Here is a 27,206-nt window from a genome sequence, read left to right as displayed (position 1 = left end):
TTTTAATGTAGAAGATGCCATCTTTATTTACAGGCTAATAAAAAAATATTAAACTCAACTAGATATAATACATTTGTCATAAATCCTATAGATCTGAGGCCGACCCTACATGGAAGACTGAATAAGTGGAATAGTGGAATACATAATAAAGATGTCAAATAATGTGTGACTTACACATGAATCAATGAGTTTTGTTTCTTAACATGAAAACAAAGTAAGTCCACTGTGTGGGGAGTAAAACCAGCACCAAGCACAAGCTGTGTTACCTTTTGACAACTATTCAGTTATAATTACCAAGACTCACAACCTTTCACTTCTCTTAAACCTGTTTTAACAAGCCTCATAACCCAAATGTTGCTGCTCCATCATATTCCTAACAGATAACGTAGAAGAGAATTTTAGAGGCTAAACTGTAAATACACACACACACACACACCTACACACAACCCTCACACTGTGGAACATTTTTTCTCCGCTCCTCTGTGTGTGCATTTGTAGATTTTTCTTTTTCCTTTTTAACTGTAATGGCTTTGCAACAGTTCTCTCCTTTTCTATTTGGTTTTGTCCTAGAAACTTAGGTGCTAGGAATTTCTTCCCTATAAATCTGAAAATATAAAAACTGCTTCTCATTCAGACTCTAATTCTTAGCTCATCCCCCAGAGACCATTCTAAAATGAACTTTTAACTAGGTACTTTCTAAACACCTGCCAGGAAGCTCACAGTAGCATCTGAGCAACAGGGTTCTCATGCAGACTTCGCAAACCAGGGTGAAGCAGGAATGAAAGCGGAACTGACTTAAGCAATCTTAAACTACCTGGGAAGTTTTTTCTTTTGCTCTTCAGCCCTTAAAAGGAGTTTATGTCATAACCATCCCATATGATCCATATTACACAGCATCTCCAGAGAAATGCCAATTCAAGGCTCTTAAAATACCCTTCATGGACTTTTTTAGATTGTTCTCGAAAATCAAAAAGTTTTAGCTAGTATCTCCCAAGGATTCTGTCTAGTAGATAAAGGATATTCTCTGGAAAAACACAAAACAAAAAACCCCGCCATGGTCATCCCATCCCAGGCTGCGTTTTAAAAAAAAACAAGAACATGGTTTCAAGTCACAGCAAAAATGTTTTCAGATACACCGCAATGGAAATTTTTTTGGCTAAATGAATATACTGACTCAACTCCAGCTTGCAGATCTCATGTCATGCCTGGGGTATGTATTTGGTGTAGGGGGAATGCATAAGGAAAAAACTTTCTTTTAAGAGGCCTAGCCTGTCAGGAGCAAACAGTAACATGTAGCTTGCTTATTTGGTTGTACAACTAAATACTAGCTTTTGCTGGGAGGCAACGTTACACTACAAGGTATTTTAATATCAGTAACAATATACACTATGAAGTGCATTTCTATTACAAACTAACATGGTGATATACAAATGAACAAAACCATCCAAAACAAACCATAAATGAGCAATAGTTAAAACATAAAATTTATAAATAACAAAACCACCAAATAAAGTATATACATTGTACAGATTTACCTATGAACAAATATATAGTGCATCTAGGAAAGACAAAAAAAAAATGTGTTCTGTATCACGTAACATCCGAATATTATACATGAAGATACTGGTAATATTCTAAAAGCCTTGTAGGCTTGTCCCCCACTTAATAGCCCCTTAAATGTATATCCTTTAAAAAAAATCAGTGATATTGGCAAAACTATCACCTCTTTAAATGCAATGTTTTCACTTTCCCCAAGCAGGGTACCAATGGCCTGCAAAGCAGTAAATAAGAGAGCAGGCCCTCCATGCTTTAATCCTGGGATAAGAGAATTAACAAATCTGTAGTTTGCATATGAGAGCACTTTAGTCAAGCAAACACTGAGATGAAAAGCCAACCCAAACAATTACTGCATCAAAATGTCTTCACCTTATCTTGCCCACCAGTGCCTCAGCTTTTTAAATGATTGGCAAATAAGTTACTTTGAGAGAAAACTGCTGTGTAGATGCAATGTAATTCACTGACAAATAAATTTGAGCTATTACTGCCAGAAAATTGTATCGTTAAGTACCAAGACTATCACAACAAGACAAACTTTATGAACAACTCAAAATGTATAAAACTGTCTTTTGTGGATCCCAGAAAAAAACTACTGGAGTCTAAACATTAATAATGTAATGCTCCAATACCATGCACACAGATCAACATAATTGAGGACAGATATTTTATACTCATCTGCATTTCTTTTAAAAACCAAGAAAGTACAATGTACAATAACTTTTGAGAAAGTATTTCTAGTGCAGCATTGATTGATAAAGGATTGCTTAAAGAAAACTATTTTGTACTGTATTGAATAAAGCTGAAAGGCAAACTCATTACAATAAATGATCATTAAGAACTGATTTAGATATCAGGCTGCAAAATAAATTAAAAAACTAAAACCATTCTTTTAGTTAAAAAAATTAAGTCAAGCCTACATTTCTGCAATTCATTGAATTAGGTTCTGTCTCTGAAATACCACACTTAACATTCTGGAATATATATAATATGAATTCATTTATTCTCTTGTATTTAAAGGCTATTTCTTATAAAATTCCGGTCTACTAAATGGAAAAGGAGACAAATAAAACAGTCGTGCTTCATTTGGTACTTAAGAGCCTAGTAATATCCCTTTGGGAAACACATGCTTTGGTGCTTTACAGTTTTACAAAAATCAAAGTTGCTTTACATGCAATAGCTAATTATGGTATACCACAGAAAATAGAGAGTTTTATGCATTTAGAATTGTTCACATGAAGCCCTGAGGTACCCGCCTTTCATTTAGGCTACAAGCCTCCCTTGATCTTGTATAGTCTTTGTCACCGTTTCCCTAGTGCCCCAAACTCAGAAGAGTCTGATCAACAATCTTGTCTGGAGATACAGTCAATTTAGTACGATTTTTTGTGATACAGACTGTGCAGATCATCTAGTTTAGAAGCACCGTCTTCTACAGGAGTTTCATTTGAAGTTCCTAGGTCTCCATTTTCATGTCCATCAGCTACTGCCTTCTTATTAAACCCTGAAAGAGAAAAAAAGGCAGATAATTTCTAATTCAAAAAAAAGTCTTATAACTTGATTGAGCAAAGACAAAGGAATGCCCACTATAATTAATAATAGTAATTAGGCAAATAATGGGGCCCTAAATTAATCAAGTTAGTAATTTCTGACAAAGGGATTCTTCCTTCTTCTGCCAGATATTAAACACTGTACAGATTTTTTCATATTCTCTGTTGGACCTATCAAAAAATTATAATTTCTTGCCAGACTTCCATGAAACTTAGAATTAATACAATCATAAAATTCAGTTAATTCTACTTACACAAATATATAATGAACAGCCAACTATATGTTTCTTCTACATTTCGCTTTCAGATTATTTAACTGCAGTGAACTGAGGCACATGCTAGCTTCCTGCTAAAAATCTAAGTTGTTGGCAAGACAATGTCCAGATACAATTTAAAACAAATTTTGGTTAATCTAAAAAATAGACACTAGGCTTGCCAATAAAATCAGAGTTGATTATGTCATCTATTTAGTGAGCCATGAAGTATGGACGTGTGCTAAACAATAACCAATGGATACATTTTTTGTGATTTGAGTCAATAGTAATAAATCATAAGAGCATACATTTTGGTTTTATGAGTCACATTTTAAGTGTTCTGCAATTTACAGAGGTGACAGAGAAGTCTTTTAGCCTCAGCTGCAAAAAAGGAAAGGAAGAAGACTTCTAATCCGGACAGAAAATAGTTGAAAGGGTGAAAGACAATGAAATCCTAGGGAAAGCAGCCCAACGGTGTAAAGTTCTGACGTACTGCCACAATAGTTTTGTTCAAGATGCATGGGGAGAACACGATTGCTATTGCTGTCTACATGTAGATAATTCATAAAATCCAGGCTTACCACAAGAACATTAGTTCATTAGTTCACTATATAACTCTGTGCCAGAAATTTCTCATTTTTGGTTTTCAGGATGCCTTCACACTGCAGATTCCAAAGAGTTTTGTTCATGTGGTTTACTAATGTTATGTAAGTTACGGATGTTTACCATATTAGTAATTAAAACTTCTGAGAAATCTAAAAAAATTATGACTTTGTTAAAAATGAAAATAAGCCTAATAAATGTTAACATAAACAACATATTTGTCTCAGTGGAAATAATTCCATTTTCCAAAAATTTAGTCAGAAGAGGAGCATTATTTTCAATTTTGCAAATATCCTTAAAGTCTGGCTTTAGGGGCGCCGGGGTGGCTCAGTTGGTTAGGCGGCTGCCTTCGGCTCAGATCATGGTCCTGGGGTCCTGGGATTGAGGCCCCCATCAGGCTCCCTGCTGAGCAGCGGAGCCTGCTCCGTCTGCTTATGCTCTCTCTCTCCCTCTGTGTCAAGTAAATAAATAAAATCTTTAAAAAATAAATAAATAAATAAATAAGGTCTGGCTTTATAGAAGATAGCTGGATTTTCTTATTTGCCTCTGCTCAATCTATTACAAGTATATAAAAAAGTTCACCCTTACACAGATACATAGTTGGAAGAGGGAAGAGTAGTTTTAATAGGCTTTTCGGATAACTGTCAATATTCTTCTTTGATACTTTACCAAAATTGGAAACCAGAGAATTTGAAACCATATTCATGAACTGTTCACACTGTTACGTTAAAATCCACTTGTCTATCTTGCTGTTTGAATGGCTCTTTTACCCATGCAGGATTTTGTAACATCATACACTGGTCATTTGAAAAATATTAGATCACTGAGTTATGTAGCAATTCTACAAGCTGACATGTTTCATTTTTACTATATCAAAAAAAATCACATTTATTAACATCACCACCAATCTTATTATACAAGTTTAATGTTGGAAACCTGTCAAGCTCATGGTGATTGATACAGGTTTTACAAAATTCTAATTGTCACTTGAAAGCCGAAATTTTATCATTGGCAATAAATACTGCCAGTTGTTTCCTGAAGTGATGGACTCATTTTGTTCCTTGTAAAGAAAATGGCTGCCAAACTGTCTGAACAACCATAATTTGTCAGTCATTCTTCAAGTCAAAATTGTCTTCCATGAAAAAAATGGCAGTTCAGCTAGCTACTTAATCACTTAGGTGCTTTTCTTTGAGACCAGCATGCACACTCAGTGCTTTATGCATACTTCCCATCTCATAACACACGGTACAAAAAAGACATATATTCAAGGGTCGAGATTTAATAAAATGAAGTTTTACTATTTCATGAAACTGGTATTTTCTTCTCTCTTTCTTTTTCTTTTTTTAACTCTGAGTAGATGGCAAGAAAGAAACAATGATTACTTTAGTAGTAGTACCACTGCCTTGATTTGTACTAAGGCAAACAGGTATTTACCCCCACTGCTTTTGCACCATCAGTGCAAATATCAACTCAGGAAAAAAACCACAAATAATGTTTTACCATTATTATGAACCTTTTATGGGGGGCGTTTTATTTATTTTTTGGAAGATTTTTTTTTTTTTATTTGAGACAGAGAGAATGAGAGAGAGAGAGAGAGAGAGAGAGTACATGAGAGGGGGCAGGGTCAGAGGGAGAAGCAGACTCTCCGCTGAGCAGGGAGCCCGATGTGGAACTCGATCCTGGGACTCCTGGATCATGACCTGAGCCGAAGGCAGTCGCCTAACCAACTGAGCCACCCAGGCGCCCTATTTATTTATTTGAGAGAGAGAGAGAAAGAGAGCATGTGCGCGCACATGCACGTTGGTGGGGGGAGGAGGGGAGGGAGAAGCAGACACCCTGATGAGCAGGGAACCCGAAGACGCAGGGCTCAATCCCAGGACACCGAGATCGTGACCAGAGCTGAAGGCAGAGGCTCAACAGAATGAGCCACCGAGGTGCCCCTATTATGAACAGTTTTTATCTCATGAATTCCCTAGAAGGGTCTCAGGGACCCACCCCGAGATTCACAGATCACAATTTAAGAACGACTGCTCTATGTAAAAGAAAGGGCTAGAATTTCTCTTTACAATATGTGTAAATAATAGCAAAGGAACTAAACCAAAAATTCTCAAGATCACATATCCTGATTCTAATAATAATCGCAAGACAATGGTCTAATAACATATTCTTATTAGTCTACAAATCATTGTATTATGACAGAAGAATCTGCATTAACAGCAAGCTGACAGTAAGATGTATCTACTCTAAAAGGCATTTTTATCAGTCTATTTCAGAATCTAGAAAACTTGAATTTTTATTTTTTATTTTTCAAGGATCATTTGTAGTTCAGTAACTGGTAATACACTTGTCTTAAAATCCAAAATGAACCTAAGAGAACTTATATGTAAATAACATTTTGGCATAGTGACCAGTATGCAATGAAACTATAAGCAAAGGAGAGCTATTTGATCTGTTAATGATGATTTCCCCATCATTAAAAGTGTTACTGAAGAAATCTAAAATTTTGTATTTTAAAAGTTTATTAATAATAAATACATTAACAATAACTTTTAGAGTAATTTTTACCTTGCAACACTTTGATTTCCCCGCTTGTGTCTTTGCAACTAGCACCAGGATTACTCCCTCCCTCTAACTCATCAAGGTACAAACGGTAGCGATGTCCACTCTCATCTTCATACTCTACATTTTCATCATCAGAATCCACTTCAGGAGCCACATAAACTACTTCAAATTCAATCTCTCCTCTCTAAAATGAAGAAAGAAAATGAGGAAGTCAAGTTAGTGTAATTATACTCAAAAAAGGGTTTCCAAATTCCTTGATAGGCATGAGAAGCAGTCAGACCTCAAATGTAGCTCCTTTCAAGACAAGAGATAATGAAATTCTAGAATCTCAAAAAATAGAAAAGCACAGAGGCCATCACGTCCAGATCAACCCCATGAATCCTAAGTAATTTCCTTTTAATATTACAATAGCTCTTTGTACTAGTCACAGTATTTTTGCTAACAGACCTAAACTAAAAATCAATGCTTAACTACTCAACTTAAAAAATTTTAGAACAAATGTTTAGTTTAAAAGTCATTCTGCCATTTTGTACTTGACATAGCAAATCCATCTAAGTAGTCAGATATTAAAGTTGCACTTAAGGGCATCACACAAACTTTTCCTTGACCAATTCAAGAAACCTCTACACAATGATTTCTTGTTTCTTACTGAATACGTCTTGAGCCTTTACTTAACTTTCACTGAGTACCACAGTGTTAATAGTAATTATTATAATAGTTATTTTATTTATTGTACGAAACTATATCCTTCAATCCTGTACAGTCTCTTTTACATGAATAAGAAACCTGAATGAGTTCTGGAAAGAGCAGATAATTTTTCCAATATGATGAGCAAGTAAAATAGAAAAACTGAAATTCGACTCCAAAGTCCTTGCTCTTTCTACTAGACTAAACGTATGATATTTGGGGCGCCTGGCTGGCTCAGTCAGAAGAGCACTTGACGCTTGATCTCAGGGTTGTAAATTCGAGCCCCATGTTGGGGATAGAGATTACTTAAATAAATTTTTAAAAATACTTATTATAAATAAATGTTAATATCTGTACTGCTATTTTTTTAAAGATTTATTTATTTTAGAGAGAAAGAAAAGTGCAAGCAAGGGGAAGTACGGAGGGAGAGGGAGGGAGAGAATCTCAAGCAGACTCCCCGTTGAGTGCGGAGCATGATGTGGGGCTGGATCTCACAACCCTGTGGATCATGACCTGAGCCGAGGGCAGACGCTTAACCTACTGAGCCAGCCAGGTGCCCCTGTACTGCTCTTCTTTAATAAAACTTATGTTCAGTAAAAAGTTACAGGTTATTTTATGTTTAAAAAACATTCCAAGTCATTTAATTAGAGAATACAATCACTACACACAAGTCTGGTATTTGCAACTCTGAAAATTATGGCCTGCCTTTGCTCCAAAGAAAGCATGCCATTTTTTACTGCCACTCACTAAGTCAGTCTCTCTGGTGCTCTGCTTTCCCAGCAGTTTAAGGTTGTGTTTCAGAATTTTAACACATGCTTAGCATTTCCTTAAAAGTTTGTGACTGCCTGTATTTCCTTTACCACAACTGCCATTCAACTCACTCTTGTGCTACTGAACATGGCCAACTTGGATTGAGAAAACACTAACTGAAAGAGATTAGGGTTGCATTCTGAGATCTCTCTTGGCAGATAATGCTTACAAGTACCATTTGGGGGAGACGGATGATGCGGTAGTCTTCCATGAAGTTCTAGATTAAAGAATTAGGTTTGTGGGTGACAGTCATGGAGACAGATTTTAGGCTTAATATGAGGAAGACCTTCCTAAAAATCAGCAATGTACAACAATAGAATGGACTACTTTATCAACAAGTTACCCCCAATATAAATATTTAATTAGTGATATTGTAGAGATTTATACAAAGTAGAGTTGAACCAATAAGCTATAAATTCACTTTCAACTTTGAGATTCAATTCTACACTGAGGACCCAACAAACATCTCAATGTACTATCAACATCTAATTTCTTCAAACTTCTTCTTGAAAGAAAAAAAGAAAACAAAACAAAAAACCCATCTTAAGTAAACTTGGTAACAAATAAGACTTGTGGGTATGAATCCCAACTCTGTAATTTATTTTCTTTGCAACTTAGAGCAAATCCCTAAGAACCTTAGTTTACTCATTTTAAATAAGAGGGTTGGGCTAAATGATTTCTAAGGACCCTTTCAATTCTAACATTTATGTCTGTAAAACCCATCTGCTTCTAACATTATGTTTTCTATAATGCCTTCTATTTGTACAGTGTTCTAGTCATTAATGACGTTTTGCTTTCTAAGTACAAGGTCCTGTTCGGAGCACTTCCTATGAATCAACATACTTAATCCTTACAGCTCTCCAATAAGGGTGCTGTAGCAGAGCAGAGGATTTAAGTAACTTGCTCGAAGTTATACAGCTGTGGGAAAAAGCAAATAAAATCTTCTTCAGTAAATCTGGCTGAGTATCTTCTATAAAAGGCCCAAATCAAAGGGAACTAGTATCTATATATAAACACTTTACTACTTGAGAAGCCTCAAGTACTGGAAGTATAAAATATTCAGTAGCTTCAAGAAGATCCAATTTTAATTACATGAAGGGAACTTACCTGCTGGGAAAGAATGGTTACAGCTTCTTTATGCTTTGTGTCCCTTAGGTTAACGCCATTAACAGCCAGAATAGCGTCTCCAACGTGCAGTCCTCCACATCTAGCAGCAGGTTGCCCTGGGTGGATCTCAGAAATGAGGATTGGAACACCATGTTCTTTCCCACCCTAACCAAAAAAGAAAAAAAAAAAAGGCAGTCAATTAGTTTACTCTTTTACAGTCAGACTTTTCTAATAAAATATCTTCTTAAAAATACATTTCAATAAGCATCTATCTTGTATAAATGCTGAGTAAAATATTATTTGCTACTTAGGTAATGGTAAATATATTACGAGTATCAAACGAAGAGTTATCTCTGAATAAAACAATAACATACATGTGCATCTGCTTTCTAAAACACATGCCAAAGCCAAAAAAAAAAAAAAATCAAAAAACTACAATCGGCTAAACTCTTTTAAACATAAATAAAAATATTTTAGGTATTAATAGTCCACAGCACTATTAGATTTTATCAAATCTAAATCACTATAAGACTTACCATTATTTTATGTACTACAAAAATCACTGAAAGAGTGTAAGAAGAATCTCAATTTCAGAGATATTAAAATGCGAAAAAACATGCAACACAGAATTGATAAAATGCAGTTACTTGGTACCTTTCACTTTTTAGCTTGTGTTATAATTATATGTGTGTATGTGTATATATATATTATTTGTGTGTATGTGTATATATACGTATTATTTGTGTATATAGACGTATTATCTGTGTGTGTGTATATATACGTATTATTTGTGTATGTATGTGTATATAGACGTATTATTTGTGTGTGTGTGTGTGTGTGTGTGTGTGTGTATGTATTATTTCTTCTAAAATTTATGCTCTTCTAAAATTTAGGCAGTGCATTTAAAAAGGTAGGTAGGTATTCAATAAATACCTATCAGGTAAACTTCTTATGATAAAAAAAATTTCTACATTAAACAATACCAAAAAGCAAATGCACTTATGCAGTATCCATGTATTACCAAATGAAACACAGAGTAAAGCCATCTTATTCATTCCTCTGGAAAACAGCACTGTAAGGACAGCAAAATGACTCCAAATATATGTATTTTATAATATGCTGCTCTCAGAAATGTTGCCCAAGACAACTGTTTGTAAAGGCATCAAATTTAGAAAGGAAGAGTATTTGGACTCAACAGCCAGTGAGATCTGACAACAAAGAAATGAGAACACGAGAAAAGCACATACTCTAGAGAAAAGCACAATACAATCTGGAGCCATTGAACATAAAGAAAACAGTCATATCCATTCTCAAGGTCCTAGAGGCAATCACAGCATATTGTACAAAACTATAACCCAAGTCATAATGAAAATGCTAAATTATGCTTAATAAAGTAATAATTTTACTAAAGTAATACTTAATAGTCATTAGGAAGATTTACATACAAAAAAAAGTTTACACCCAGGGGAATAAATTTAGTTATTTAGAGAACATATCCAGAATACTTTGTTTCCCAAAGATGTCCAACAGAGGAGCACGATTATACTAGTTAATTACAGAAGAGGAGCCTGGAAGCACTACTTCTTACTGTAATTGAAATGCCAAGGCCTTCATGATCTTCCTTAAGGAGAAGAACTTTTCTAATTGGACCAACACCCTGGCTTTTCTTTAAAGAGTCTTGATCCTTAATGGGGGGGAAAAAAAAGAAGAAAAATTAGTACTACTTAAATGATGTATCAAATAGAGTAAACCCATGCTATATAACTCACTTTTAGAAATCTTCATTGATTTCCTGGAATGGATACACAGTAAAGTGTTAAGAAAATAATTAACAGATAAAATGGAAAAACGAAAAGTTTTGTTAATATAGCGAAACGGATGATTTTCTCATGCTTTTGTCAGTTTCTTTAATATTAATTCATCTCCTTTTAAACTGTAGGACATTACAAAGGAAACTATTGCCAGGAATTAACCTGCAAGCAAATATCTTCAAGAAATAAAAGTAGTAAAATGTTTATTTTCACTAGAAAATATCATAAAGATATACATCATTTTAACTAATTTGTAGAATTAAAAAAACAAACTGCTAACTGGATCATTAATTACTTTTCATTCTGTTGAGCTCTGGAGTCTACCTCTTAAATAAAGGACTTTGGTCCATAAATTATTCTTTCTCTGGTACCTTTACTCTTTCCTTCTCTGCTAAGCTCCTCCCCCTGTCCAGCATATAAACAAATTCTAAGCCTCTTCCAGCTTTAAATAATGACCATGTGAAAACATAAAACAAAATAAAAACCCTTCAATTATCTACTGTCTTCTTTAGCTTCCACCCTCCCTCATCTTTCCTTAACCTTTACACAAAGTTAATCCCTACGATATCTAGTTCCTTGTCTCCCACATTCATTATTCCAGTCACCATAATTAGGGTTTTGCCCCCACCTGCTCTATTAAAACTGTCTTCTCTACAGTCACTGGCAACCAACATGGCTCTATCCAATGGACACTTTTTAGTCACTATCCTATTTAAACCTTGCAGAAAGTTGATACTGTTCACTACCTCCTTCCTGAAACCCTCTTTTCCTTGGCTTCTATTATACTACCTTACTAGATGGACTGTATCTGACAGCTCCATTTCAGACTCCCTCCTTTGGTGATCCATTTCTTTCCCTCACTCCATAGAAGTTTCTCTCCATCCTTGGCCTCCTATTCTTTTTATTTTCTATATACTTCTCTGGGTTATTTAATCAATTCCGTTGTTGGGTTACAGCAGATAGATAATTTACCTAATATTTCTTCAACTCAGACTTCTCCTCAATTCCAGAGTCATATATCCAACTGGATATATTTTGTTTGTCCCAATGGCACCTCAAATACACGTCTAAAACAAATCTCATATTTCCCCCCAATCTTCCTGTTCCTCTATTTGCTTTATCAATGAATGCCATCATCTCACTCAACAGCCCACACCAAAAACCTACACTCTTCCTTCTCATTTACCCACATACCCAAAAGCAGTTAATCACCGAGTCTTCTTGATTCTTCTTCTTCTTTTTTTTTTTTTAAGTAGGCTCCAGGCCCAACGTGGGGCTTGAATTCAGGACCCTGAGATTGAAAGTCACATGCTCTACTGACTGAGCCAACCAGGTGCCCCCAACTCTTCTTGATTCTAATTCTCTCAAATCTACCCTTCCTCTCAAATATACTTCCCCTACATTCATCACTTTCTCCCCAAGTTATTACAGTATCTTTGTCATGTATCTTCTTGACTCCAGTTAGGCCCTCTCCTGGTATATCCTCTTCACTATACCAAATTAATTTGTCAAAGTCATGTTAAATCTTGAGTCCACCATTTTATTAAAAAATCCCATGATTATCAGGTTAAAGTTCACACTCCTTTAGGTAGCATGAAATAACTTTTGCCATCTAGCCACTGCTTGGAATTTAATGGTCCCCAATGGTCCCCAGTGTCCTAGAGAAGACAATGGCATAAGTGCTTACTGCAATCCCCACTCTTCTCCCACCAACTTCATGTACATATCAGTTCTTCTACAATACAATTTGCAGAGGCAACAAATACTTGAACTTGTTTAAGGCCATAGTTTATCTGGTACTAAGATATGTAAGCCACCGGGTAGGAGTCAGACACGCTTTTATTATGGAAAGGCTTATATTATCAGACAGCTGTAGTAATGAAATTTAATAAAGATTTATCCAGATAGAAAAGCTCTTGTACAATGGTGGCTACAGATGCAGACAGATGGACACGGGTCTCAAATTCCACCTTAATTCAAGACCAAACAGGTGGAAACGTTCATTCAGAAACTACAGTTGAATCTAGTTACCAAAAATTTCCTTTAAGAACTACCCCCAAAATACTTGCCAATTTATTCATATGACCACATGTTCTCTGCTAAGCTTAAAACAATTTTTTTAAACATGCCTAATCATGATCCAGGAGAATTCTGAAATATGAGCCAAAGTATGAGCAATATGTATTTGGTAGCAATAGTACAGTTTTCAGAAATATCACTTTCAGGGCATTTCAGGGTAAGTCAACCAAGAACTTTATGTATCTGTTCTAAATACGTTTAATTCCACTTTCCCTTTTTAAATAATGGTTTTAAATACCACTAGAATAAAAAACACTGAAAGGACTCTGACAACAGGAAAAAGGAAGAGGTGGAGTAAGAAACAGTAACAAAGCAAACATACGTGGCCTGGAGGGGCTTGCATTGGTCGCTTCAGGTCATTACGTCCTCTACAGGCTCTGATCACAGTTTTGTGACGATGCAAATGTATTTCAGCTTCCAACTGGTTCCAAAGCTTATCATGAGCTGGTCCCTTCATATCTCGTCCTAGTAATTGTATTTGTTGGACCCTTTATATTGAGGAAAAAGTAAATTCAGTTTTTATTATAATTTTTATTACAGATTCAGAAAAATTACTGAACACAGTAGCTTCTGCATAAACCTCTTAGTAATAAAACTAGTACCTTCAGGAACCTCCTGAGGTCTCTCAGATTTGTAAAATACCAAAGTCTGAAAAGAACAGATGTCCTCAAGAGAGAACTAGTTTTTTTTTTTAAAAGAATGAATGAGACCTTTTCTAATCATATACTTAATTCAAATACATCTAAAAACAATTTTTGCGACTAATGTCAATGAATGTGTTTCATGTCTTGCACACAATCAGGGTAGGTCAACAAACTTAGATATTACTGAATACTAGGTCTTTACAAGAGTCTAGTACAAAAACATTTCTTTTAATGATAGTTTTTTTATAAAATGATTATTTCAAATATGGCAAAAGTTATTAGAAAATGTGCACTTCAACATGATATAAATTATTTTTATTTGCTCCACATTTTTTTTTTTTAAGATTTTTATTTATTTGACAGAGACAGAGACAGCGAGAGCAGGAACACAAGCAGGGGGAGTGGGAGAGGGAGAAGCAGGCTTCCTGTGGAGCAGGGAGCCCGATGTAGGGCTTGATCCCAGGACCCTGGGATCATGACCTGAGCCAAAGGCAGATGCTTAACGACTGAGCCACCCAGGCACCCTCTCCACATCAGTTCTTAATGTGATGTCAAAACAATGAGTAAAAAAGTATTTACCAAAAATAATAAATCACCAAAGTCTGGAATAATTAACTGTAAAAAATTAATGCAAGCAGAACTTTGTACTATTATGATAAAGTCACTGTCATTCCAATGTGTCTGGAGGTTCAAGATTACTTTTCAAGGATCACAGAAAGAATTCCTTACGGAAGTCATGCTGTACATGTGAACATCAACTTTTATGGTTTCAAGGCAGGAAATGGCTGAAAAGTGCAGACCTAGAGGTATTAGCGTTTCAAAATAAGTTCCTATCAGTGTGTGTGTATGTGTATAAACCAGAAATACTTATGTAGTATGGCTAAATAAATCTGCACTATATAATGCTATCAATATTAAGTTAACAACAGCAAGCTATAACCAACTGTAAAATAACTCTTAAAGATTAATGTTTCATTTACCACAAGAGATTAAGAGTCAACCTCATTAAATATCCAATTTGTTACCTAAGAGTACAACGTACTCATGTTTTACACACCTTCCTGCTAGTTCCTTATCCAAGTACTTGGCAGCCAGTCTTGCCCCATAAACTTCAGCCTGGAGAACAGCTATATGTCTACGAAGGGCTTCATTCTCTTTTCTCAACAACTTCACTTCAGCTTCAAGTTGAGCTTCTTTCATTTTTTCTTTTTTGTTTGCTTCAAGCTCTCTCTCCTATTTTAATGAAACACACACACACACACACACACACACACAAAATGTAATGAAAATACTTTTAAGGCTTTTTGGCAACAGACCATGTTCCCCAAAATACATAAAAGCGCACACAGTCTACACTACCAACAATGAAAGCATATGATAAGAGTTACCACTTCATCTCCATAAAATGGAACACACAAGCAAAGATTTGGACCCAGTTCTTTTTTTTTTTTTTTTTTTTTAAAAGATTTTTATTTATTTATTTGACAGAGAGAGAGATAGCGAGAGCAGGAACACAAGCAGGGGGTGTGGGAGAGGGAGAAGCAGGCTTCCTGCCGAGCAGGGAGCCCGATGTGGGACTCGATCCCAGGACCCTGGGATCATGACCTGAGCCGAAGGCAGACGCTTAACGACTGAGCCACCCAGGCGCCCTGGACCCAGTTCTTTTTAACTAGTACCAGAAGGTGTTGGGACCACTTCCACATAAGATAATTCTATGCTTTGGGGTACTCTGACACCGAGGATACTAAGAGAATTAGTCTTCTCTAAGCTCATGTCATCATATACTAATAGGAGTGGTTTCAACGAATGCATCTGCTCTCTATCTACTTTCCAAAAATGACTCAAAAAACTAGACTAAAATGAAAATAATCACTCTGGTGGTTGTACCTGAAGATTTAATTAACTTTAATCCAACAATTCTTTTTTGTTGTTTTTAATTATTTTATTTTTTAAAGATTTTATTTATTTATTAGAGAGAGAGCAAAAGCAGGGAGAGTAGCAGGCAGAGGGAGAAGCAAGCTCCCTGCTGAGCAAGGAGCCTGATGCCGGACTCGATCCCAGGACCCTGGGATCATGACATGAGCTGAAGGCAGCCGCTTAACGACGGAGCCACCCAGGTATCCCTAATGCAACAATTCTATAAACAAGTCAAAATCCTTCAGTTACATATACAGATTCTATAGCTAATTTACCTTAGAGGACTATAAGCTTACACTGTTTAAATTAGAACAGATACTCTAATTTTTTAAAGAATGTTTGATGGTCATGGAACAATGCTGGTAATAAATGCATTGAAATATTGACACATTAAAAAAATTTTCTCTACTTAAGCATATCTATGGTGTAGATTATCACTGAATTTGGGGATCTGATTCATCTATCTGTCCATATGTCAAAGTGAGTGAAGTTAAAATGAATGTTTGCAGAGGAAAACAGGGCCTCATCTGCCTTCTATGAGGTAGAATGGGCATCCATTTTTAGCTCTCATAAAAGGATGCCATCCTATGCTCCACTTGGTAGATAGTCCACATATGTGAATTACAGGTGTTAGCCAGAGTATAAAACCTCAAGATCTTTGCCATCCAATTTTTATCAGAAGCTTACACATGAGAAATAATGTTCAATTTACCTTAAAAGTATACAGTACAGTCTGTCTATTCCTATAAATCAGGGGTGACGAATGTGAATGCCTTCAGGACCCAAGCACAGAACAGATAGGCTGGTACAAGACAAAGTAGAGTGGAAAATGGAAGGTACAAAATCTTGCCTAAAGGCAGTCAAATGCAAACACACACAAACTCTGTGGCTAAACAAAACTCTTCTGAGAGTTAAAGTAAGGGCCCTGATAGATATTTTAAGTGTTATTTTTGGATCAAGAAAACTATCCAAACACTGTAAACTTCCACTTGTCCTGAGCAGAAGTGTTTTCACTGCTTTACAGAACTGCTTTTACTGACTCACTGATACACAGAATCTATAAATCTTGTGAAAATGTGGCTGTATTTGTTGACGATATGTGGAAGAAAGACACTGTTCATGTCCACTTTGTGAGACTTAAATAAAGATCTAGCTGAGTACCAGAAAAAAACGTTTCTCTTGAGCAAACTGTAAGTGATACTGTTTCTATTGTACGGGTACTGATTATTGTAATTATTTCCCTTTTTATTCTGGATATTAAAAAGCTGAGAAACAAATTTAAACAAACTTCTAACAATTGGGAATATATTTTGGTTCTAATTTAACCATCTGCTTTGGTCTACTGTTTTGACAACAGTATATCAATAAATGATACAGCTAAACATCAATATATGATATATTCAAATACAAGGCAGTGAGTACCACTTAAACACACACAAAAAAATACAAGCTAAAATGAGTAATTACCAAGTGGTAGATGTATTTATCACCTCTTTGATTAAAAATATTTGTTATTATAAACAGAGGAAGATTAATTAGCAGGTTTTTTCAACTTCTGTAAAAAAATATAACCATTAGACCATAATTTCTAGATATTGTTTTTCAAGAATTTTAAGAACTAATAATTTAGAATCCTCCTTTTTCAACAACTTCAGAATTATTAAAATCATAATTTATTTCAGAACCTATTTCCTAAAAGGCAAGTATCAGTTCCAAAAAAACCCCATAGATTGGATGTGTTTTTCAGATGCTGTTTTTCAGAAAAAGAGTTCCCAGAAGACCAAGTATTCTTTGGTTTATGGACTAAATAAACTTTACGTTGAGAATTATCTACTTACAATTACTGTGATGAGCTATTTATACAATGTTTATGAAATGTGAGAGATACATATTAAGTCACCATTTTGCTTTCATGATTCAAACCCCTAATGAATCTGACAAACCCTCCGGCCTGAAAATAAGCAAGCACAAAAAGGACTAAGAAAACTGAAATGAATCACTTCTAGTTTTAAAGAAAAAATATGTATCTTTAGTTAACCTGTTTAATAGGTAATAAGCAAGAAGCTCATTTTGTATTCAGAGAGCCAAACAGCATATTTTCAAAAGAAATAAAGCCATAAGACAAACTGGAACCTGATTATTAAGAATTTATATATTGTTATTTTCTAAAATAAGTTCTGGTAAAGTGTTTCAAAATTCAGTTGTTTCAAAGGTCACACAATTATTCCAAGACTGCTACCAAGAAGTTATAATACATGCAGCGGATGAATAAGAAACCAACATGCACATTCTTTCTCTCGGGATAAACTCAAATAGAAAAAGAGGAAAAAGCTAGGTCTGCTTAATGTATCTTCCAAACACTCAAGTGGGAAAACTAATTGCTCTTTTGAAGTAGAGGTTTGAGCAAATTACAAGGCTCAGAAGTTGTCAATAATTGATGGGTTCTGCAAATAATGGTTACAAATCACAAACAAAAGAAAAATCTTTAACAACATGTAGTGAGAAGAAAGCAATGGGCCATCAACTGAACTTTTCAGGTACTGGCAGATTAAAAACTATCATCACGAACATCATTTCCAAATACAAAGTAACAACATGTAATACACAAGTAAGACACTAAAAACACTTCGGCATGACATATTAAAGCAAAACAGAAATAACATACTTACCAACTCCTCCACAGAGGGGACAGACTTAAGATATAAGAAAAAAGTTTGATAATTAGAAAAAAAATCAAACAAATGAATTTATCTAGTGGTATAATCATTATAAGGAAAATTCCTGTATGCTGAATATCATTTGGGTAAAGTTCATTAGAACAAATATATTTGCAAATCCATAAGCAACAGTAACTACGTAGTGTTAGATTAAAACTTTTTGTTTCACCAAAATTGGTCAACTTACCTGGTTTGGTGCCTTTCCACTACAGTACCCTGTTTCAGATCTAATGTTAAAACTTCAAGTAAATTCTTTTCTAGTGAAAAAGTACACTTTCTCAATGTTAACATCAAACATCCCAAAGAAGCCTCAAGAAATCTGACTCATTTCAGTTAAACTGAACAAGGTTACTAACTTAGATTCACAGAATTTCTGAAATTAAAAGGTTTAAGGAGAATTAATATTCAATTAAATAAATTCTAACATCAGTATTAGAAACCAATCAAATGAAATTAACTGAAATCAAGTAAAACTTAAAAATGTATGACTATCATCATCATTTCATCTCCTGCCTCTCCCAAGCTGTATCTGTCTTATTGCTGTGTCCCCTATGGTCAGCGAAGTGTCTGGCACAGAGTGCACAATAAATACATAGGAGATTAAGCTGAAATGAAACTTAAAAAAATTTTCTACTTAAACAACCTGTATTAAGAGGGCAAAGGTTACCTATGGAAAATGTACATAGTGAGTATTATACAAACACCACAGAACGTTCAGTGGCAGGAAAAATGCTTATAAGAGCCACAAAAAAATGTACTCCTGGCTGGCACCTAATTCCATTTTCCCCTTCTTCCTTATTAACAGAACTCCAGTTTGACTGGAGGTGGCCATGTCACCAAATAAAAGGCTGAAATGCAAGCTGGGATTGCCAATGAGATGGGTAACTGGATGGGCAAAACTCGCTGAGGAGGATTTCATGAAAAGTTCTTTAAAGAAGGCTAATGCAGCCTTTTGCCCTTTTCTTAGATTCTTCCTTCTTCCTGCCTGCAATGAAGAAATCCTAAGGACAGAAACCATGAGCTAAAAACGGCAGAACACAACAACAAAAAGCACCTGGATATACCTAGTTATCTATAGGGCTATCGTATCAGCTCCGGACTACCTATCTCGGGACTTGGGAGAAAATAATTTGTACTAATCAAGAATAATCCTAGTGTTATTTGGATTTCTGTTATATGCAGCTAAACTTAATCCTAACTGATCCAATAGGGCAAAAAAAAAAAAAAGTTTACATATTATAATCACAAATACCTTTTAAATATATTTACAGATACCTTCGAATAGGAAAAAAATCCTATTCTAAGTATCAACTGCCTATTGGTATTATCACTTCTCACCCCTAGGGGATGAGACTGTGGATGATCATAAAGATCTTTACATTTTCTGCATTTTCTAAATTTCCCACAAAGAGCACATATTACCTTCTATATTCAAAGCCTCATTAAAAACTGTCCTCTTCACCCTCTAAAATACATGTAAGTATATGTTACTTTCTGAACTACTTACCAGTTTTGCCTTAATGGTACCAGAGTCAACACTCTGACCAGTTTTAGCATGGAGCTGAAGCTGGATAGAGTGCAGCTGTAAAAGCTGATCGTGGACTTCTTTCTCCAACACGACTTTCTCTGCCTGGGTCTCTGTCAGTTCAGATTTCAGATCCACCAACTGAGCCTTATAAAACAACAACAATGAAAAACATCAAGTAAGCTAATTTTCTTTATTTTGACTCTAATAATTATTCAAAGATGACATACAAAGACTACCTTTAAAATGAAAAGATGAACACCAGAATGAATAGATGAACTGAGTTATAAGATATCCAACTAAACAGTCATAAATTCAATAGCACATGTAAGATATTTGAGTGGCAAGAGAACCAACTCTACCAGAAAGAGTATCTTCTTTTAAAATAAAGTTTGTTTGTTTGTTTGTTTATAATCTCTACACCCAATGTGGAGCTCACACTCAAAATCCTGAGATCAAGAGTCCCATGCCCTTCCAACTGAGCCAGCCAGGCACCCCCATAAACAGTATCTCCTAATAACACAGAATGCTATTTCCATTTTACTTTGCTTACTTGAAGAAAGCTTTTCACTGTTTCACCTTTACCTACAAAGTTTATGAAAATATAAACATATGGGATGGTTCATCATCCTTAGAGATAACATGTGTGCCACAGTGATCCACTAACTTTAATGGTACATTAAAGGAGAAGCAAGTGGCCACCCCAGAGAATACTAGCCCATATCAACCAACCCATTATCAAGTAATTACTTTAGGTGCTAAGGTAGGAGCCACTGAGGTCACAATGGGCCTAAATTATCAGTTAACTGTAAGCTACAGTTCTGCTATAGCAGAACTCCTCGGAACCATTTATCCATTCAAGCTGAAGTTTTTATTTTCACAATTAATGTGTTTTACAATTGTGCACAGGATGTGTTTCTTGTGGGTCTGGTCTTCCCAACTGGCCAAGAGATTAAAGTTCAAGCCTGGTGATGGGGATTAAAGAGGGCATGTATTAAATGGAGCCCTGGGTGTTATACGCAAACAATGAATCATGGAGCACGACATCAAAAACTAATGATGTAATGTATAGTGATTAACGTAACAAAATTAAATTAAAAAAAAAAAAAGAAAAGGGCACCTGGGTGGCTCAGTCAGTTAAGCGGCTGCCTTAGGCTCAGGTCATGATCCCAGGGTCCTGGGATCGAGTCCCGTATCGGGCTCCCTGCTCAGCGGAGAGCCTGCTTCTCCCTCTCCCTCTGCCTGCTGCTCACCCTGCTTGTGCTCTCTCTCTCTCTCTCACTCTCTCTCTGTGTCAAATAAACAAAATCTTTAAAAAAAAAAAAAGGCCTGAGTTTTCTATTTAATTCAACATAACTGTACTAAGCATCAAGGGGCTCAGAACTGCCAACTCAGTGAGAAAAGAATTGTGGAAAATATGTTTAAAATTATAGATGATAATTATTTATGTCTTGGAAAAGCTTTCTTATCAACTGAGGTGATATAAATGCAAGCCAACTAAAGAAAAATGTGGCAAGTTACAGATTTATTTAGAATTGGTCATCCCAAGGAATTCAAAGCAAAGGAAGGTTTAAAGAGGGTTAGTGAGGGAAAGAGAATTCAGAAGTGTTTTGAAGTTAAATGACAAGGACAAAATAGAAGTAGTAAAGCAGGGGCGCCTGGGTGGCTCAGTCACTAAGCGTCTGCCTTCGGCTCAAGTCATGATCCCAGGGTCCTGGGATCGAGCCCCGCATCAGGCTCCTGCTCCACGGGAAGCCTGCTTCTCCCTCTCCCACTCCCCCTGCTTGTGTTCTCTCTGTCAAATAAATAAATAAAATCTTTAATTAAAAAAAAAAAGAAGTAGTAGTAAAGCAGTCCAGAGATGGAAAGAAGACTAGCAGAAGCAGAGAGAAACCTGAAGCAACTTAGGTATTCTCTGGGTACAGAGACCAAAGGACTGAAATATATCTCTACCAACTGCACCAATTGGTACTTAGTACATAAAAGATGTTCAATAAATATCTTTAAGTTGAAATGAATTCTAAGACTAGCCCTGTACTTCCAGATAAATCACTGTCTTTGCTGGTTTCCCCAATTTTAAAACAGGGATAATATCCATGGCTTTGACTATTCTCCTAAGATTATTAATCTTATACATGAAAGCACTTACTAGAGTATGAATATGTTATTATCAAGCAGTTTAGACTACTCAGAGAAGTTCTCTATTGACAGAATGCCCCAGACTGGATAGGAAAGCGAAACTGGATAAATGACTAGCTCTGGATGAAAGACCAAAACTGAAATCCAATCCCACTGGAACACTGCATGCTCTCAATGACGTTTTCGGTTTTGTTTTAATGACGCTTTACTGAGATATAATTCCTGTACCATAAAATGCACTCCTTAAGGTGTATGATTGAGCAGTTTTTAGTATATTCATAGTTATGCAACCATCATCACTGTATAACTTTGAAACATTTTCTTCAATTGACATTTTAGCGACATGTTATTTGCAGGAAAGGTGAAGATAGGGGCATTAGCAACACCCTATTGTAGCTTTTCCAAATGATGTTATAATGGTAACTTTGTAAATGGAAATAAAGCATTTCACAATGCTGAAAGGAAATTGCTGGCAACACAGACTGGATGTCCAGTGGAGAATCAGATCAACAATGACAAATATTTCAAGCTTAGAGGATAGTGAAGCCACTGAAGGAAATAGTAAGATCAGGATGGTAGCTTATGTAGACATGAGGGAGGAAGACAGATGAATTACGTTTTAGACATGTTTGATTTTTGTGTCAGCCATGATATAATCAACAGGAACTAGCCCACGGAATGTTGAAAATAAAAAAAACAAGTGATAAATTGGGACTAGGGTTGGCGCAAGGAGCACAGAGATAGGAATTTATATCCTAAGACTGAATTAGAGGGAAAACAGATGGCCAAGGGCTGGGGCTTGGGTAACAACCAGAGGTAGAAGAAAAGAGGTGGCATGCTATAAATAGAAACCAAAATGTTTCATAATATAAACACTGTTGCATCTCGCTTGTGTTACTTCTTAGAGATCACTCCATACCAGAAGAACTTCCTCATCCCTTTTATAATATTTTTATTCATGTATAACTTACATCAGAGAAGTACACACATAATGAATTCCAGAAAATTAACTTATCTATTTAACTACCACCTAGATAAAGAAACAGGACAGTACTAGCACTCGAGGACTCTCCTTGTGGCTCCTTCCCAATCATTACCTCCACTTTTATCCACAGACATAACCATTAGAGTAATACCCTGAATTCTGACATCACAGCTAGTTTTGCCTGTTTTTGAATATTACATAAATAGAATCACTTGTGCCTGGCCTTTGTCTTAAGATTATGTTTATGAGATTCATTCATGTTTTGTATAGCTGCAGCTCATTCATTTTCACTACTACATAATATTCATTAAATGAATATACCAAAATTTATCATTTGCATTCTTTCTGATGGATATTTATGCTGTTTTCCAGTTTCTGACTATTAAATTGATATTGGTATGAACCTGTCTTTTGGTACATATGGAATACAGTTCTGTTGACTAGATATCTAGAAGGGAAATTGCTGGTTTACAGTGTATGAATACATTAAACCCTGGTAAATAAGACCAGTTTTCCAAGTGATTGTGCAACTAACATGCCCACCATTTATGAAAACTCAGCTTCACATCCTTGCCTTCACTTGGCATTGTCAATCTTTTTACTTTTACCTATTCTGGTAGGAATACAGTGGAATTCCATCATGATTTTAATTAAATCTTCTTGATTACTAATCTTAGTAATTAATTAGTAATTTAATTACTAATTATTTAGTAATCTTATTTACTAATTCTTGATTACTAATAAGGTTAATCACTTTTTTCATGTTTATTGGCCATCTGGATATTGTTTTGTGAAGTGCCTATCAAGTCTCTTGCCTATTTTTCTACAGGATTATCTATTTTTTTCTTATTCTTGCAAGCACACTCTCTCTCCCCCTCCCTCCAAACACACACACACACACACACACACACACACACACACACACACACACGAGTAGGGGAATGGGCAAAAAAGGGTGAAGGAGAATGAAAGGTACAGGCCTTCACTTATAGAATGAGTTAAGTCACAGGATGAAAGGTACAGCACAGGGAATACAGTCAATGGTATTATAATAGCACTGTATGGTGACAGAGGGTAGCTACACTTATGCTGGGCAGAGCAGAGCATATAGAGTTGTTGAATCATTATGTTGTACACCTGAAACTAGTGTAACATTGTGTCAACTATACTTCAGTTTTTTAAAAAAAGATTTAAATGCTAAAAGATTTAGCCTGCTTCTCCCTCTCCCACTCCCCCTGCTTGTGTATCCCCTCTCGCTGTGCTTCTCTCTGCCAAATAAATAAAATCTTTAAAAAAATAAAATAAATAAATGCTAAAAGAAATAATTATGCTAGTAGTCGACTCTGTTCTTTAAATAATAAACATATGCAAGATATTAAAGCAGAACTTCATTTCCATTGCCTTCTAAAAGGGTAACAGTTTTCACACAGGATCTTTCACAAACACTTCCTAACTGAAAAACTTAGAAAAGAAAAAAAAATTTACATGTATGATAAATGTGTTACAGATTTTCTTCCATTTAACAAAAAATATGCCTACCAAAAAAACTATAAACATTTAAAATCACCTTTTACTAGACAATGTTCAATACAACTTGAAGATTGCTCCTTTAAAGTACAAATAAGTCTTGGGGCGCCTGGGTGGCTTAGTCGGTTAAATGTCTGCCTTTGGCTCAGGTCATGATCTCAGTGTCCTGGGATCAAGCCCCACATTGGGCTCCCTGCTCGGCGGGGAGTCTGCTTCTCCTATTCCCTCTTCCCCCACCTCGTGCTCTCTCTCTCACACTCTATCTCAAATAAATAAATAAAATCTTAAAAAAAAAAAAAAGCTTTATCTGGAAAGTCCTTCTTAGTCAAAAAAACCCCCAAAAACTCAAAACCTTATAGGTTTTTATAGTCTTTGAAACAAAGTAATCACAAAAGGAAAACAAATATTTGAATACTATACATTCTTTTTGAGCAGTATGAAGCTTATACTAAAGTGAACCTACACCCAGAAATAGTTTAAAATAAGCCATTTAATCTATCACAACTCTTAACCTCTTTTTTCATTACAGTGACTTTCATTCTGCATTTGTCTTATTATTTCTTTATAATGTTGTCTAATACATTCCTCTCCTCAGATCTGGAATATATTCCTCTATGTAGATCTATAACTGGAAATTAGATCTAAAGGTTTAATTAGGGGTGTCTGGCTGGCTCACTCAGTAGAGCATGTGACTCTTGATCCTGTGGTTGTATGAGTTTGAGCCCCATGCTAGGTGTAGAGAGAACTTAAAAATTAAAAAAAAAATTTTTTTAAGGTTTAATTAGATTTACTTAATTAAATCTTTGTGACAAGGGGTATACTATGTGTTTCAATAGGCATATAGTGTCTGGTGGTCCCAAACTTAAAAATCTCATGAGTTATTAATAACTGAGTAAAATTCCTAGAGTTAAGAAAGAAGTTAAAGAGGCATAAGTGGTGTTCATTAATTAATTTGGCAGACTAATATTTAAGTCAGAAATGATTATAATTTTAAAAGGGCAAGGAAAACAGGGTAGTACATAGGTCTTTTCAATGTGGCCTATTACAAACAGACTCTTCATTAAGTCAAATAATTTCTCAAGAAATTGCCCAACTTAAAAAATAAGTATAAGTCCTTTACAAAGAGAAGATGCAGATATTAAAATTCGAAGCCTAGGCTCTCTGCTCCTCCTCGTTCAACAGACAACTGCATCTTCTTGTGCAGTGCCGGCGCGATTTGGATTTGGCCATCTTGGGCACCTGGTTATCAGGACTGCTCTTAAATCTGGCAAAATTGACATTGTTGCCATCAATGACCCCTTCACTAACCTCAACTACATGGTCTATATGTTCCAGTATGACTTCAACCATGGCAAATTCAATGGCACGGTCAAGGCTGAGAACAGAAAACTTGTCATCACTGGAAAGCCCACCTCCATCTTCCAGGAGGGAAATCCCTCCAGCATCAAATAGGGTGATGCTGATGCTGAGAATGTTGTAGAATCCACTGGTGTCTTTACTACCACAGAGAAGGCTGGGGCTTACTTGAAGGGTGGGGCCAAGAGGGTCATTACCTCTGCCCGCTCTGATGATGGCCCATGTTTGTGATGGGCATGAACCACAAGAAGTATGACAACTCCCTCAAGACTGTCAGCAATGCCTCCTGTACCACCAACTGCTTGACCCCCTGTCCAAGATTATTCATGACAACTTGGGCAACATGAAAAGACTAATAACACAGTCCATGCCATCAATACCACCAAGAAGACCGTGGATGGCCCCTCTGAGAAGCTGCAGTGTGATGGCTGAGGGGCTGCCTGGAACATCATCCCTGCTTCTACAGTCAAGGATGGAGGCAAGGTTATCCAGGAGCTGAATGGGAAGCTCACCGGTTTGGCTTTCCATGTCCTCACCCCTAACGTGTCAGTAATCGATCTGACCTGCTGCCTAAAGAAAGCTGCCCCATATGGATGATATCAAGAAGATGGTGAAGCAGGCATTGGAGGACCCCCTCAAGGGTAGCCTGGGCTCCACTGAGGACCAGGTTGTCTCCTGCAACTTTAACAATGGCACCCACTCTTCCACCTTCACTGCTGGGACTGGCATTGCCCTCAATGACCACTGCGTTCAAGCTCATTTTCTGGTATGACAATGAATTTGGCTACAGCAACCAGGTGGTAATCTTATGGTCCACATGGCCTCTAATAAAGTAAGAGCCCCCTGGACCACCAGCCCCAGTGAGAGAGCACAAGAGGAAGACACAGAAGCCCTCAGCTGCTGGAAGGGTTCTTGCTCCAAATCATCCCCTAGTACAATGAGAATCTCTTGACCTTAGCAAGTTTCGTCCTAGACCTTCTGAAGAAGGAGGGGGGCTTAGGGAGCCCCACTTTGTCATGTGTATCAATAAAGTACACTGTATCTACCCAGAAAATAAAGTAAAATAAAATTCAAAGCCCAATTTTATTTTTCAAACAAGTATTTCAAATTTACTCTAAATTTAGTAATATTTAAGTAACTCGTTTCTTGTCCATGATGTAAGCATTTTAGCTGCTAAGAACACAGTCATTGATAAATTTTATGTCAAGATTAGAAATTTCCATATTTTATTTAATGGTTACCTTCCTAATATCACCAAATGTTAGAATTTAAAGAGATCTTAGAGAACATAAAGACTATTGATGATAATTACTATTTACACAATGAAACCAAAATTGTTTTTATATCCAGGGCTACCCAACTGCTCAGCAGCAAAACAGCAC

At 36.0% G+C, this 27,206-nt stretch overlaps 1 protein-coding gene across 2 annotated transcripts in view; it reads right to left on the bottom strand.

Annotated features, from left to right (window-relative positions):
- GOPC (golgi associated PDZ and coiled-coil motif containing) overlaps positions 1-27,206 on the bottom strand; it is a 42,273-nt gene continuing 15,067 nt past the window's right edge. The window contains exons 2-9 of one of the 2 annotated variants that reach the window (XM_027601057.2): positions 19,800-19,964; positions 18,245-18,268; positions 14,716-14,891; positions 13,337-13,502; positions 10,713-10,808; positions 9,125-9,289; positions 6,524-6,704; positions 1-3,055 (exon numbers count right to left, since the gene is read on the bottom strand). In XM_027601057.2, the coding sequence (XP_027456858.1) occupies positions 2,925-3,055; positions 6,524-6,704; positions 9,125-9,289; positions 10,713-10,808; positions 13,337-13,502; positions 14,716-14,891; positions 18,245-18,268; positions 19,800-19,964 (1,104 nt within the window). In that variant the 3' untranslated portion in view covers positions 1-2,924. The remainder of the gene's footprint in view (positions 3,056-6,523; positions 6,705-9,124; positions 9,290-10,712; positions 10,809-13,336; positions 13,503-14,715; positions 14,892-18,244; positions 18,269-19,799; positions 19,965-27,206) is intronic. The other variant, XM_027601059.2, reaches the window with a different exon arrangement.

This window comes from Zalophus californianus, chromosome 7 (genome assembly GCF_009762305.2).
Source record: "Zalophus californianus isolate mZalCal1 chromosome 7, mZalCal1.pri.v2, whole genome shotgun sequence".
Classification (NCBI taxonomy): domain Eukaryota; kingdom Metazoa; phylum Chordata; class Mammalia; order Carnivora; family Otariidae; genus Zalophus; species Zalophus californianus.
The sequence above is the reverse complement of the archived record's forward strand: the minus strand, read 5'-3'. Positions and strand labels throughout refer to the sequence as shown.